The sequence below is a fragment of the Kryptolebias marmoratus genome, linkage group LG20 (genome assembly GCF_001649575.2).
Source record: "Kryptolebias marmoratus isolate JLee-2015 linkage group LG20, ASM164957v2, whole genome shotgun sequence".
Lineage (NCBI taxonomy): Eukaryota > Metazoa > Chordata > Actinopteri > Cyprinodontiformes > Rivulidae > Kryptolebias > Kryptolebias marmoratus.
The window spans coordinates 25841704-25858501 of record NC_051449.1 but is presented as its reverse complement, the minus strand read 5'-3'; the positions used below and the strand labels follow the sequence as shown (position 1 = coordinate 25858501).

The 16798-nt window shown below is 39.3% G+C and overlaps 1 protein-coding gene across 2 annotated transcripts in view; it reads left to right on the top strand.

Moving 5' to 3' along the window:
* The window catches only part of LOC108248237 (xenotropic and polytropic retrovirus receptor 1 homolog), a 58208-nt gene that overhangs the window by 30794 nt on the left and 10616 nt on the right, over nt 1–16798 (top strand). Inside the window, exons 3-12 of one of the 2 annotated variants that reach the window (XM_037981949.1) lie at nt 2588–2689; nt 2782–3005; nt 3584–3733; nt 3831–3914; nt 8064–8145; nt 8561–8650; nt 10113–10210; nt 10420–10599; nt 14228–14393; nt 14478–14669. In XM_037981949.1, the coding sequence (XP_037837877.1) occupies nt 2588–2689; nt 2782–3005; nt 3584–3733; nt 3831–3914; nt 8064–8145; nt 8561–8650; nt 10113–10210; nt 10420–10599; nt 14228–14393; nt 14478–14669 (1368 nt within the window). The remainder of the gene's footprint in view (nt 1–2587; nt 2690–2781; nt 3006–3583; nt 3734–3830; nt 3915–8063; nt 8146–8560; nt 8651–10112; nt 10211–10419; nt 10600–14227; nt 14394–14477; nt 14670–16798) is intronic. The other variant, XM_037981950.1, reaches the window with a different exon arrangement.

Here is a 16798-nt window from a genome sequence, read left to right as displayed (position 1 = left end):
ACAACAAAAAGCATATGCAGTATATGATGATAATTATAACTTCAATGGAAAGTACATAGAGCCAGGAAATACAAGAGGGTATTTAGTGACAACTGCAGCCCAACTGAAGGTGTATCTGACAGACACCTGAATCTAGATATGTATGTATGTGTATCTATATGTATCTATAAGGTTTCTCCTTAAGAGTATTTGGTAGTGAGTGTGGGGACCCAGATCCACCCCCCAGGACATGAGGAAGAGCGGAGGCACAGACACACATCGGCACCCCAAGCCCGGAGCCCCGGGGGCCCCCCGCAGGGACAACCGGACACCACCCAAGAGGGCATCAGAGGCAAGCTCCAGGCAACCCCTGGCAGCCACAATGCAGAAGCCCCAGGGGGCTGCAGCGACGAGCCCACAGGCCCCGCCGGCAACCCGCTACTCCAGTGCAGATCCGGCCATGGACAGAGAGACCCGAGCCCCGAGGGCGCACCCCCCAGCCGTGGCCCGACCAAGCCCGGGCACCCAGGCCCCAGCAAGCAGCCACCAGGGCGAGCCGGCACATACCCCAGCACCCAGCCCCAGACAAGAGCCACCCACACACCGGCGGGCAGAGGCACCAACCACCGGTGGGGGGTGTGACAGGGGGAAACTGGCCCCACACTTTAATGAGGGGCCCAAGATGATCCACTCCAAGTCAAGTCAACATAACACCAGCCTGCCACAGAGTTCATCAGGCAAATATCAGCCCAGGTTGTAGTCAAAAGGTTTTCTCAAACGTTTCGCTGTGAAAGTCGATCATTGAACTGCGACCTCCCAACCACACCCCTCCAGGTCTCACTGTCATTGCCCACGTTAGCGTTGAAGTCCCCCAGCAGAACAGAAAAGAGAAATAAATTTATATATATATATATATATATATATATATATATATATATATATACATACTAGTTCAACAAATTACCTTCAAAAGGTACATAATTAGTGAAATGAAGTACAACTATGTCCAATCTAAGTGTCACATGATCTGTCAGTAGCACACCTTTTCTGAAAGGCTGCAGAGGCTGCAACACCACTAAGCAAGAGGCATCACACCATGAAGACCAAGGAGCTCTCCAAACAAGTCAAGAACAAAGTTGTTGAGAAGTACAAGTCAGGGTGGGGTTATAAAAAAAGAAAAGAAAAGGAAAGCACATGGTACCACAACAAACCTGCCAAGAGAGTGCCACCCACCAAAACTCATTACTTAGGCATTACTTAGTGTTTAAAATAAGATGTCATGTTTTGAGTTTGCCTGAAGGCATGTGGGTTACTCCCCAAATGTATGGAGGAAGGTGCTCTGGTCAGATGAGACTAAAACAGAACTTTTGATCATCAAGGAAAACATTATGTCTGGCCCAAACCCAACACATCCCATCACCCCAAGAACACCATTCCCACAGTGAAACTGGTAGCAGCATCATGCTGTGGTATTGTTCTTCTGCAGCAGGGACTGGGACACTGGTCCGAGTTGAAATATAGGGATATTCTTGGGCAAAAGTTGTTTCAGTCTGCCTGATTTGAGACTGGGACGGAGGTTGACCTTCCAGCGGCACAATGACCGAAAGTATCCTGCTAAAACAATACTGGAGTGGTTTAAGGGAAAACACTTAAACGTGTTGGGATGGCCTAGTCAAAGTCCAGATCTCAATCCAATTGAGAATCAGGTTAGACTAGAAGATTGCTGTTCACAAGCAAAAACCATCCAACATGAAGGAGCTGGAGCAGTTTTGCCTTGAAGAATGGGCAAAAATCCCAGTGGCAAGATGTGGCAAGCTCATAGAGCCTTATCCAAAGAGACTTCCAGCTGTTATTGCTGCAAAAAGTGGCTCTACAAAGTACTGACTTTAGGAGGATGAACAAATACACATGCTGAAGTTTTCTGTTATTTTGTCCTATTTGTTGTTTGCATCACAATAATAAAGAAATGCATCATCAAAGTTGTAGGCACATCCTGTGAATGAAATGGTACAAACTCTTAAACAATCCATTTGAATTCCAACTTGTGAGGCAACAAAACATGATCAAATCCAGGGGGTGAATACTTTTGCAAAGCACTGTATTTTGTAACGTGTTGTTTTCCAGACAAGTCTCTGAAATTCTGCTTCACTGATTTAATTTACACTTTAGTGCTTAAGTTCCCCATCTCTTAGGGAACTTAAGCACATGACTTGTTTTTCTCTCTGTGTTAACTTTGACTGCTGCACACGTTTGGCAGCTGAGTAAAAAGAAGTAAATCTGTGTTCTTTTGAACTGAATCCCAACAATTACCGACACAGTGCTTCACCACAATTGCTTTTCATATCTTTCAAGGAATTCAAACTGTAAAGAAAGTTACAGCAAGTCTGCTTTCAAAATCAGTGTCAGAGATATTGAAAGAAAACTGTTGTATAAGGTCCTGCATCTGTCTCGGTGCTCCCTCTGCTGGTTGATGTAGAATTTCTCCACCCTGCAGCTTTGGTTTTTGTTCTGTCTACTCTCTTTTTCTAGCCATTTTCACATCTCATCAACATTTAATAAAATAAGAGAAATTCTTCCTGATTTTCTAATATTTTGTCTCTTGTTGCAGTCACAGATGAGGATACAGTCAAGAGGTACTATGCTAAGTTTGAGGAAAAGTTTTTCCAGACATGTGAAAAGGAACTTGCCAAAATCAACACCTTTTATTCTGGTAATTAGAACCTCACACTACAGAGTTTAGCTGGATATTTTTCAGTGGCTCACAGTCTTAAAACCACCTTCTTTCTCCTCGATCACCCTCAGAAAAACTGGCTGAGGCTCAGCGACGGTTTGCCACCTTGCAGAATGAACTGCAGTCCTCGCTGGATGCCCAGAGGGAGAGCTCAGCCAGTGGGCGGGGCCTCAGAAGGAGGAAGACTGTGTTTGCCCTGTCGCAGAAGGAGCGCTGCAAACACAGAAACATACAGGACCTGCAGCTGGCCTTTTCCGAGTTCTACCTCAGCCTCATTCTGCTGCAGAACTACCAGGTGGATGCTCACACACACTTCATCCTGAATGCTCTTTTTCTAATTTACACATTTGATTCTAAATCTGCACAATGCCAGGGTTGTAAGACAGGCCTAGAAGATGGCACAGGACCCAAGTCACCCAGCACACCACCTTTTTAAAATAACTGCCATCTGGATGGAAGTTTTGTGATGTCAAAACAAAGAAATATATTTTTTCCCCACTACAATCTTACTTCTTAATGGTGTGTCCTTCTCCTGCACTGTAATCAGGAAAAATATCCTATAAATAGATCCCTGTACATTTGTCAAAAGAGGTGTTATTGTGATTGATTAATCGTACACATTTCATCCTGTTTCCACATTTGAAGGAGTCATTTTATTTATTTCTTTTACGCACACACATTTATCCTGTTGATTTCAGGATCAAATGTAAAACTACAGATTTGATTAATTACACAGCCCACTAAAACTCTAAAAAAAAAAAAAAAAGAAAGAGAGAAACAGAGTGCTCTTGTTCCTGTTCAGCTCAGTCTTAGGCAATGACAGGTTTTATTAACCATTTTTCTCTGTCCCAACTCAACTTTGTGTCCTTACAGAACCTGAACTTCACAGGTTTCAGGAAAATCCTGAAGAAGCATGATAAGATTTTGGAAACATCCAGAGGGGCTGACTGGAGGGTGGGCCATGTGGAAGTGGCTCCATTTTATACATGCAAGAAGATCACACAGCTCATCTCTGAGACTGAGGTTAAATTACACACACGCACACGTGCACGCACACAGACACACATTTGCAGTTTCCTGTGGATGTTTGACTATGATAGTTCTGTCTTGTGTCCTTCAGGCGTTGGTCACCACAGAGTTGGAAGGAGGTGACAGGCAGAAAGCCATGAAGAGGCTGAGGGTTCCTCCACTAGGAGCTGCACAAGTAGGTCACACACTTTTTATATTTACTGAGAATGAGAATAAAGTTGTTCCCCTTGCTTAAAGCATTTTAAGGATAAACGCAAGTCCTTCTTTTACAGTATATTGTCATTTTATGAGGCCCACCTGTACCATTGCTTGTTAATACAGACACAGACAAATGCGTTTGCACGTATTTGTTAAAGAAAGTAACATCCAGAAAGGTCACTGAAATAACTTGATACTGACAAAAGTAATTGGAGAAAAAAAGCAGTCATTGCTTTTTTATTTTGGTTCAACAGCATAATTTTCAAAAACAAACTAATCAAACTGGCCTTGACAAAAGATGGTACCTGAAGAAAAGATTTATAATATTCAGACCACAGGGACATGTTAAACTAAGGTGTGTCCTGTAATCAGCATTACAGGTGTCTTTAATCTTGTAATCAGTCTGTCTATTTAAAAGATGAAAAGTAGTCACTGTGCTGTTTGGTATCATGGTATGTAACACTGAAAAGGAGAAACACAGGGTTGTATGCTGTGCAGCCCATTTCTGGACTGCTCATCAGTCCAGAAGCGCATGGAAAAAAATTGTTCTTTTACTTTAACATATATCATGCATATTGTAAAAACAGAAGAAAGGAATTCTGTAATGAGCCACCTAACAAGCCTGGTCAAACATTATTAAGTAAAAGTAAGTAAGTAAAAATGTATTTGTATAGCACATTTCAGCAGCAAGGCATTCAAAGTGCTTTACATAATAAAAACATAAGTAGAATTAGATTACAATCATCCAAAAAAAACATCATTACAATCATCCAAAAAAAATAAATAAAATAAATCATAAAAATGATAATTGTAAGGTCAATATGTAATAAGATATTTTGTTCAAAGCAGCTTTACACCTGAATTTGTTTGCAGACTACTAATCAAAGGCAGCTCTAAACAGGTGAGTTTTCAGCCTTGATTTAAAGGAATTTAGTGTTTCGGCTGTTTTGCAGTTTTCCAGGAGTTTATTCCAGATTGATGGTGCATAGAAACTGAAAGCTGCTTCTCCATGTTTGGTTCTGGTTCTGGGGATACAAAGTAGACTTGGGCAAAACACCAACCCAGTGGTCTACCACTACCATAATAAAATGACCAAATGCTGTTATAATTCTAATCAGACCAGAACATAACTACACTTAAAGTAATTTAGTACCTGTCTGCTTAGTCTAACCAGAGCTCTGCTACAAGTGTCTGGGGTTAATTTCACTTAGATTAATAATTTAGAGAAGATATAAATTTGGGTTAGGTGATATAGCAACAAAATTTTATACATTAAAATGACTACAATTTTATTACAATTTATACATTGATTTTTAGCTGTTTTGCAGTTAATAAATTTTCAAACTGTTTTCTTATCAAATAAGTCAGCCATAAAAGAGTACCAATAATGTTGTTTAGATTTATAAACTCTGCGCCACATGTTGGGGAAACCAGAACATTCTGATGAAAAATGGGCTACTGGAACAAGACATTTATGGACAAGGGCAGAGAACTCATCACGGTTGAAATGCTACAATGCAAGCAAGCCTAAAGAGAGGGACTATACAAAAAGGATGTGGGAACTATGGAAACGTCAATACCCATCGTCCAGATTGTCTCAGAAACAACTTCGGAGCAAGTGTTTTCCTACACCTAGAGATTGGCTAGATACAACAAAGATTCTAGGGCAAAGGGGAGCCAGGTTAGAAGGAAAATATCATCAAGAAAAAAAGAGGAATAGTTTTCAAAATCCCAAAATAAGTGTAACAGAGCTACTCCAACATGCAGACCCCTAGAGTGGCACAATTCTAGAAGCAATAAATAAAATGTATTTATTTAAAATTATAAATAATTAAAAATAATAAATAAACAAGATATTCTGCACCACACCATCAAGTCGAGTAATAACACAAAAATAGATCCACCCAGAGCTTAGACCGAGCATTACTGGAGAAGCATATGGGAAATGAAGGCGTCATACAATACTAATGCCCCATGGCTACAGGATCTAAGATCTGAACACACCAATTGCCCAGAACAAGAAACAGTATCCATCACAGTGGCAGATATCCAAGTCAGAGTCTTGGGTATAAAGACTGCACCGGGCCCTGACATGATCCACACCTACTGGCTGAAGAAACTGACTGCTCTCTATGAACGCATAGCAGCACAAATGAACCAGCTACTAATGGAAAGGACCTACTCAGAGTGGTTAACCCAAGACTGAACAGTCCTGATCATGAGAACCCCAAAAACGGGCAATGAAATCCTTCTACTAGCCAATCACCCACCTTTGTACAACATGAAAGCTCCTGTTAAGCATCATAGTGGCGTAGATGAAAAGGCACATATCTGAGTGAGGCACAGAAGGGAATTGGCACCAACACCAGAAGGGCTAATCACCAGTTACTGGTTGACAGAACTGTAGCTCGAGACTGTAAGACCAGACCGGCTACTGGAATTTTCATTCACACCCATCTGTAGGGTTTACAGAGAACGTCCTAAAAAGGAAAGTATCCAGTTAGCAGCAGTTGTGTGGAAAAAAAATGCCTTGTTTATGCCAGAGCTCAGAAGACAGACTGGTTGGAGATGACAGACAGACAACGGTTGCTTAAATAACCACTTGTTCCAACCAAGGTCTGCAGAATACTACCTCTGAACTCACAACAACCTTGAAGCAGATGGGCTACAGCAGTGGAAGACCACATTGTGTGCTACTCCTGTCAGCTGAAAACAGGAAACCGAGGCTACAATTTACACAGGCAACACTGGACAGTAAGAGATTGGAAAAGCATCACCTGGTCTCTTTAAATCCAAGAGATGTTGGTGTAGATTCTCAGATATGCAGGACTTGGCAAATCCAAAAAGTTTAAAAAAACAAAGCAACTGCACTTCTGTTCTGTAGTTGAAGACTTTTTATCACCTAAAAACAGGAGAATGCAGAGTTCCAAGCATTAAACTACACAAGATGCTCAGTTTATGCAGCCAAATTCAGATTAATACAGATTAATCTCCCTCCCTTCCCTCCTGAGGGTTGTTAGGGTCTTTGCTTGCCTGGCTATGGAGAGAGATTCTTTGGTCACATGCATGAATTAGAGGGAAAATGACTGGTTATCAAGCTTAATGCTCGATTGTAAGTTTACCTTACTAACAATCAAGCATTAAACCTGATATTCTAGGAATGATTTTTTGTGAAAATTCCAGTAGATCAGCAGGTTTTGAAATACTCAAACAGCACTTCTGGCACCAAAAACCATGTCACTTTAGTAATTTAAGTCCTCTTTCTTCCCTGTTTTCATTCTCGGTTTAAACTTCAGCAAGTCATCTTCACTTCATCTACATGCCTAAATGCTTTGAGTTTCTGCCATGTGATTGGCTGATTAGACATTTGTGTTAACAAGTAAACAAGTAATAGGTATACAGGTATATCTAATAAAGTGGCCGGTAAATGTACAGTACATACTCTAAAGTCAGTATATTTTACATTACATGATCTAAAAAAGATGTCAAGTTTACAGCCAAAGCAAAATATACCTTATAACAGTGGTTCCCAAAGATTTTCTTCTGGGACCCTCTATGGATTACAATAACCCCCTCCCCCCCAAAAAAAAAATCAACTGGGCACACACATCGTTCAACCAGACATAAACACATATTTTGTTTTCAAACTCCACTGAAGTTTATTTCACACTTCAGGTTGTAACACAACAAACTACAAACCATCTTCACAGTGAAACACTTTTGTGTAACTGTTTTTTTTGTAGTTCTATACTGTAGAAGAGTATTCTTTGCTGTCAGTGTTATTTCAAACATGTTTGTTTTTATTTGTAACAATATTCAACTTTGCTTTCATCAATACATTTAAAAAAAGCCTCTGTGCAAACTGGGGTTAAAAACCTGTCCATTATGCTTAGTCAGGCACTGGGGTTTTTTTTTCATCCATACCGCACCCCCCCCACACTTTGGGAACCACTGCCTTATAAGATCTGGAACATTGTTCTCTTATAATAGATAGATGAAACTAATCAAACAGTAAAGATGCAGAGCTACTGAAGGACACGTTTATCATATGATTGGTAGTTAAACTGTTTGTAGAACGAGCTGATACACACTGTATCCTGAACATATTTGTATGATCTGTTCACAGCCTGCTCCTGCTTGGACCACTTTCCGAGTCGGTCTTTACTGTGGAGTTTTTCTTGTCCTAATAGTCACTGTGGTCATTACAGGTAACACACATACATTTCTACACATCAGTATATTTAGAATGAAGTGTTTTCACTTCCTGGAATTTGACTCAGTTTTCACTTCCTTCAATCTGATTCAGTTTTTACTTCCTGGAATTTGATTCAGTTTTTACTTCCTGGAATTTGAACATTGTCGTCCTCCGGGGAAGAAATAGAAATAATTTTTTTTTTCAACTTTGTTTTTTGGGGGTGGGGGCTAGATCACTGCACTGAGTTAGATTTTTATATATATAAATAAAATACAGCACTTTTTTGTTGGAGGTGTTCTTGATGAGAATTAATTAGTAAAGTTATACTTACTTTTCATCAAATGATTTAGTGATGATGTTTAAATGTTTTCACCTCACTGTTTTGTTCTTTTCTTGTTTTGTCACCTGTTCTACTGTTGTGCTAATAGGAGCTGTGACGCTTCATAGTTTTGATGTTTGGCCAATGATCCGAATCTACAGAGGAGGCTTCCTGATTATAGAATTTCTCTTCCTTTTAGGTATCTGTACACAAACACAAAGTTACTGCATTGGTTAGGGCCTGTTCATATTTTGTGATCGCTAGGGGTGGGAATGTTTAGGCACGTCATGGTTTGATTTAATTACAATTCAGAGGGCTGCAATGTAATTATACAATGATTATTGGTATATTTTCATTATCTTAAAGTTAAACTGGGGCTTATTTACATATGTAAACACTGATTTATATATTTTCATGTCTAATAAAGATTGCACAATAACATATGCCCAAACACTATAAATAATAAACTGCTGACTAACCCACAATTATCATAAATGCTAACTTAACATTTAAAAAATAAGACACCATAGAAATGCTTTACTATGGCGTTTTTAATATTAAGTTAGCATTTATGTTTGTGTTTTGTGTTAAAACTGTTAATTGTGTTTATCACTAAAATTTCTACACAAATCAAATGTTTCAAATTGATTACTAAAGACAGCCATGTTCTGATAACTTCAACTAATACTGACCGTCTGCATGTTTACTTCAACTGTTACTGACCGACAGATAATCTGAAGTATTCAATGAAGAAAAGATGTGAAAACACACAGCTTTACTGCCACATGTTTCTACTACAGGAAGCTACGGCAACTCTCCTGGGACAAACGGCACAACTGCTCTGCTGACTCTCTTAAAGTGGCAGCACATAATAATATTAACAAAATATTTATTTTCACATTTGAAAATTGATTCAGAATCTTCCAGGTTTGTGATTTATCTAAAAATAGACTATCTGCCACCCCCCAGTGATCACATGCACGGAGAGCAACAGATCCTGTTGTGATCATGTGAGGACAGATTTAGATCCGATCCAGGTCAGATGGGACATATGTGACTTTGTTTTTATAGTAGTCTAACTTTAAAGGTGGTCTCTCACTAGGCTGTGACTAGATGGCAAACGGCATTCATGAAGGAGTCTCCAGAATGTCTTACAAGTTGCAGGGGTGGCTGCAAAGATTCGTACAAGGCAGGCCGATGTGGGTAGAGGTGGGCAATAAAATAATGTGTATGGCCAAGAATGCAGTTTCGCAAGCTGTTCACCTGAAAATAGGTAATGTTTGATTTTATTACTGGGTCCTGGAGGCTACAGCTGACTGTGTGTTTATAACGTTTTTTATTTACATGTTGAGCAAAACAAAATGATTTGATCACAGGTTGCTACCCTGGATCCATGCTGGGACCAGTTCTAACATTAGGAAATCAGATCCCATGATTAGAACGTTCTATGATAATTGTAAGTCTGAACAACCTAAGAAATGTTCAGTTTGAACCAGGGGTTTCAAGATATAATTTCTGTCAGAATAGTTGTTTAATAATGGATAAATAAAGTCGCCTTTAGTGAGCGGAAAAATTGTGCTGAGCAGCAGTTTCACCATGATTTCGGTTCAAAGGTACCGTATGTGGCTAGACTGAAAGGTTTGTTTTTGTCTCTTCATCAGGGATCAACACGTACGGCTGGAGGCAGGCTGGAGTTAATCACGTTCTCATTTTTGAGCTCAATCCCCGAAATAACCTGTCCCACCAGCATCTGTTTGAGGTCAGATCACACACACACACACACACACACACACACACACACACACACACATTAACTTCATGTTAGCACAGTGTCCCATGAAGAATAGTTTGGGGGTTTTTTTTCAGACAGATTAATAAGTTGAAAATCTTGTCTTTCTAACATTCAGGGTGACTTTAGTTCCACCCTGACAGGTGGGAAATTAACAGTGGAAGTGTGTGTTTTAACAGATTGCAGGCCTGTTGGGGGTGCTGTGGTGCGTCAGCCTGCTGTCCTGTCTCTTCTGTGACAGCGTCGAGGTTCCAATGCAGTTCAACCCTTTGGCTCTTTATGGCTTTTTCCTCCTGTTCCTCATCAACCCTTTCAAGACCTGCTATTACAAGTCACGCTTCTGGCTGCTTAAACTCTTGGTAAAATCATGTTCACTAAATAAACAACTGTGTGCTATAGTCAACAAAATATAAAGGCAAAATTAGGATGTTTCGAGTTAATAACTCATGTGGTTTTACAGATGGTTTTGTCTGTAAAAGTGACTGAGATCTGGAACATCTGACTGTAAGACATTCCCAAAAGCTATTTCCGAGACCATTTTAAAAGTTGATTTTGTAGCCTGTGGACTTTAGGAGGCTCTAGTGAGATGTGAGTGAAAAACTGAGGATGTTCTGTCCTGTAGTTGCATTTCATACTGTTACGAGCTAAGGAGGTTATGTTTTTGGTAGCTTTGTTTTTCTGTTTGTCTGTGCTCAAGCTTACTCAAAAAGTTATAAATGGATTTTCATGAAATCTTTTTAGGAAATGTAAAACCTGGTGAAAGAAACAAGTGATTAGATTTTGGTGGTGATAGCAGGTAGTTAGCAGAAATATATTAACCTGGCATGATTTAGCTGCTCCTTTTTGTGAAACTGATTAAGACGGGATCTTCTGGCAACGCTTGGTCAAGCCCAGCTTTCTTCTTATCCTGAATTATGCCCCTTTTCCACCGGCTCTAAAGGTCCCGGCTCCACTCTACTACACTTGCTTTGCGCGCGTTTACATCTGCATTTTTTTTAGGCCGGTCCCTGCTTCTTTGGTCCCTGCTTCGGAGTCGGGCCAGCCGGGTCGGCCCTGCTTCGTGGGTGACGCAAGCTTAACTCCTGTTCACTCATTGGTCGTGGGTGTGACCAGATGCAAGCATAAAGAGCGAACAGTAGGAATATAAACAACAGCGATAGCTTACCCTGCAACGTTTCTGCCGTCTGTCCCCCAGCTGAAGGCGCTGTAAAGCCTGAAATCTCCGGCAGATAACAGCTGTCCTACTCCGCGCAACAATCGCGGCATCCAGAGCATTTCTTCCACTGCGCCTCTCTTCCTGAAGTCTCAGGAGAATCCCCATAAGTTTAAAAAACAGGGCCAACATTGTCCATAGCACTTCCGTTGTTTACACAACTTGCACTGAGTTTCGGTTGTGCACCATCATTTTAAAGTACCATGACAATGAAAGAGAAAAGTGAAGTGAAGTGAAATTTATTTATATAGCACTTTTCAGCAACAAGGCGATTCAAAGTGCTTTACAACACAGAAACAACAACAGAAATACAGAGATAAAAACATCAAAGTCAAATATAGAAATACAGAAATAAAAACATCAGTCAGGTAATTTTAGCTAATAGTAAGATTGGTAAGAGATAACAGCTTGGTTATTGGTATGACTATAACAGAGTAGGGTTGATATAACATTAACAGGTCTTTAATGTGTAATACTTCTGACTTAGACCATTTAAGCATGAATAAACTTTCCTCTAAGAGGAAGCATTTACAGATACAGAAATAAAAGTATAACTATAACAGATATAACAATAAGAGGTCAGTGATGTGTAAGCTAATAGACCGTTTGGACATGAATGAACTTTCCTCTAAGAGGAAACATTTTAAAAATACCAAGACTACTAATCAAAAGCAATTTTAGCTAACAGGACGGTTGATATAATGATATTGATAATAATAACAAGTCTTTAGAGCTGTTCAGTGATCTATAAATCAATGGGAATATTTTAAAGTCTAGATACAGAATAAAAATCCAAATAACAAGCTACACTGCAACAAAATTTAAAAAAAACATCACAAACACTTCATATCAAATTTACATAGAGCAAACTAAGGCTACACAGGCAAAAGTGTCCCAAATCTGATTTTCTATTTCTTTCTCTTTTTGCCCATATGTGACTCAGATCTGATTTAAACATGACAAGTCCATTTTTTAATCCAACCCAGGTCACTTTCATACATGGTACTAAATGGGATACATAACTGATGTTTTTAAAAGTCTCCTTAGTCTGAACGGTCATGTTGCATTTCATCCAAATTTTACATCAGTGAAGTCAGAGTATGCAGATCAGTCCAAATATCGATAATATTGTCTTCAGCTACCAAATACAAGTCCAGTTGTTGGTTGTTGTGTTTTTTGGTTTGGTTTTTTTTGGTTTGTTTTTTGTTTTTTTTAGTCTTAGATTTGCCATGTCCTGCATGACTAAGAATCTACACCAACATATGTTACCAACATTGGTGTTGGATCGAAACTTCAGTTTGTTACTACTTTTAGCACATTGTTCCCATTTCAGAAGTGCAATGCTGCGCTGGAGAAGGCTGGAAGTGGCGAGATAAAATGTAAACATTGGATGAAACAAACATGGCAGATAATAATTTTCAGAATCGATACACACATGCCAACATGTTTACCACCCGTATTTACTTGTGTTAACACAGCATTGACGTTACACCTTCTGAACCTGCAAGTCACTTCAAGACCATAGACTGTTCTAGCTGCATCTGATGACAGTCACATTTCAATTCGAATGTGAACAACCACACAAAGAAATCGAATCTGAATCGAGCATTAAGACCTACAGTTGAACATAGTCTAAGTTGCAATTACAGAGTTTAAAAAAAAAAGAAAAACCTTAGATATAATATACAGACCTACCTAATGACTTTATTTAAAAAATGGCTGTTTTATAGATATAAGGTACATAATTAGCTTTTGCTGTGCGGATTTTAAGATGAAAGTAAAAATACAGAGTAAGTATAAAGTATAAAAACTTCACCACAATGATCAAGATGATGTGGCGGTGCAATCTGGAGGTGCAACAAGTAGCCGGACAAAATCTGAGATCTTTCGCTATAAAACGGCTGAGGGGAAAGCGATAAAGTGTTTGAACTTGATTGTCACAGGATTAAATTGATCTTCTAGCCTCAGAGAACTTCTAATCTGAATAGACTGAAGAGTCCAAGTGATTCTTTGAGATGTGCACAACTTCAATATACTGCATTAAGCACAAAAGCCTTCAAAAGGACATTAATTACATGAACAACTATCTCATGGTAAACAATGAGTGCAGTGAAAATATTCCAAGATTTGCATGACACTACTTGAATGAACTTTCACCTATTGGATTTGGCAACACAAATGTCTCTGCCTTACTTGGCAGAATAAGCAGCTGAGGCTGAAAGAGGCCCTGGAGGTACATTTTATGTTGAATTTTTGTGCTCCTGTTTGACTGAGAAACTGGATAAATCGGTGATATGTTGGAAAGTTGATTCAACTTATAAAAGATTTGTTTTGTTTCATGTCACTGCTTAATGTGAAGAAGTAGCATTGTATGTTCATATGTTGTCATTATTTTGAGGCCTACAGACCAACTGTCTAATGGATGTGCAAGGTAAACAAAAAGAAATTAATATCAATATTGTTTTATACAGTGCACGAGGACTGCCCGTTGGGTCCAGGGACTTCGATAAATTACGCTTCGTAACTGTGATTAAACTCTCGGGGACTTGTGATATACTGTGTTTTTACCAAAGCAAGACTTGGAAAGACTTCCTACATAGACTTTCATGGTGCAGGTGAATCTGCCACTGATCTGCACACTAGAATAGTTCATTGCAGAATACCTGGCAGGACTACTTTGTTCCTGATCATGAAAGTTGGAAAGCTTTATTTCTCCTTCACAGAGTGAATGTTGTTCTTTAAAGTCCTTTTCCTGTTGCTGTCTCTCGCCACAGTTTCGGGTAGTCACTGCTCCTTTCCATCATGTTGGGTTTGCCGACTTCTGGCTGGCTGACCAGCTGAACTCTCTGGTGGTGGTTCTGATGGACCTGGAGTATATGATCTGTTTCTACAGTTCTGAGCTGAGCTGGACAGAACACAAAGGACTCATCAGTCTCACCGGTGAGATCTTAGACTGTCAGTACTGAATGTGCAGCTCAGAGCTGTGAAGACTGATGCAGTGCTGTTGAATGTGATTGTGTTCAGGGAACAAGTGTAACACCTACTCCTATGGCATCCGTGCTGTCATCAAGTGTCTGCCTGCGTGGTTCCGATTTGCGCAGTGCCTGCGACGTTACCGGGACACCAAACGGGCTTTTCCTCATCTGATTAATGCTGGGAAGTACTCTACATCCTTCTTTGTTGTCACCTTCTCTGCCCTCTACAGCACACACAAAGGTAAACAGGACTACTACTTTTACTAAGAACTTTGTTTGTATTTATCTAAATTCTATTAATGTCTGTGAGGACGACATGAAAAAAAGGCTAATTATTAGCGTATTTAGCTTCAATAACTTTCTTGTTGCAGATGATGAAGCTCAGAGACACATCAGCACCTAATTATCTGATACATTCAGTTTAGCAAAAGTGGGTGAAATATAGTCGTTCTCATAATCTAAGAACTAACAAAAGATATTTGTGAACTTTCATCACATTTATGTCATATTTTATTTTACATTTCAGGGTTTCCTCCAGTGTATTATTAGCCTGCCGGACCGCTAGGCTTTGCTGAGCCTGCCGCCAGGCTAAGCTCTGCGTGTTTATTATAAATACGTCATTTTTTATTCACATTTTTTCCCACCCGCACCCCTAAAACAGCTACCTTTATCTACCTGTCCCTGCCACTGCGCCAAGGTCCCACGTGGTGTCACGTCACGTGGTTGTGCACCTTTTGTAATTTCACGGACATCATGCGCCACGCTCCATTCAAAATGGCCGATTTTGGTGCTCTAGCAGAGCTGGTTCACCTGTATCAGCATTTATATGATCCCTCTATGAGCGATCACAAAGATAATCAAGCAGCTCAAAAGTCATGGAAGGAGATTACTGCTGCAGCTGATAAAAAGGAGTGTTTATAGAAATATTAGTCCTGTGATGGGTGAATCACAACTAAAGCAAGTAAATCAATAAAAGTTTTGACTCAAATATCTTATAATATCACATAAGAAATAGCCATATTTTCAACTTTCCTGTTAACTTTAGTTTTTTTTTTTTACTAAATCATGATCGGCCGGCGATCGGCTGGCGAATGGCCACCTACCACCGAGCTTAGCCTCTTTTCTGGGGGGAAACCCTGCATTTCTTCCTCCAGGTTCAGTTAAATGTATATTGGGAAATTCAGTTTGACAAGGAGTACAGAAGCACACTCCAGGGTTTTTATTTGTCTCACATGATTCCAGGAATGTTGCAAATAATAATGATAATAATAAATTCTGTCTAACACGTGAAGCTTTTGATAATCAGATATTACTAAAACAGACAAACAAACGTCATGCGTTGTATAATAGTTAAAGACAACTGAGAATAAAATCCATTGATAGTTTTGATTTTTGTTTTGGTTTTAAATATTTCACCATGTGAACACACACACACACACACACACACACACACCCAAACCTGTTATATACATTTGTGCGGTATTGTTCACATGTGCTGAGTTTATACCTTTGTGAAGTTTGTTGTTCACAAAGTTCTATGCAGCCACAGAGTCCGTCCAGGATGTAGGACACAGAGAAGCAAAGGAATAAAGCAAATAAACCTTTTAGACTTCTGACACTTAAAACTTTTCTTTCTGTCTGAACCTCTCTGTAAGTAGAGCCAATTTCATACAATACATGTATTTTATCTACTAAGAGTGGCAGGATTGTCAGCTAACATGCTTGATGCAGAAGACACATCAGAATTTTATCAAATCATCTCATCAACCTCATAGAGCTCTAAAAGTGACCGTGTTTAAAAACGTGGTCTCTATGGGCTTACGTTTAGTCACTATTTCAGACTTATCCTTCTTAGTGAGATGAAAAACTGAAAGATGTGTGAATGAGAGCAGCTTTTTATTGAAAATGTGGCCATATAAAGTAAAGTATATGTAAAGTGCACAAAGAATGGAAAATAAGCAAACAGATGTCAGCTGAAAGCAGGTATATCATACAATAATCAAACAATATTTTCAAAGAAGATATCCACAACTCAGTTCTTCATCAAAATGGTATAATATTGACATGTAGTAGTGTTGAGTACTGGACTTTGATCAGACGTGGCTTTAGGTGGAGATCAAATGTTCTGTTTGTGAGTTATAACAATATTGTGTTCATAGGAAATAAGTCAAATATATATATATATATATATAACTAGGCAGTATATTGTTTAACTTAAATTTAAGACCATAGTCTTTAAAAGCCAAAAGCTGTGCAAAAATCTGGATTCCATGTCATTTTCTGTCAAGTCTTTACACTGTCAAGACCTGATGGCAAAAGCAAAAAAGCTCACTGACTTTGAACGTGGTAGGATTGTTGAGCTGCATAAGC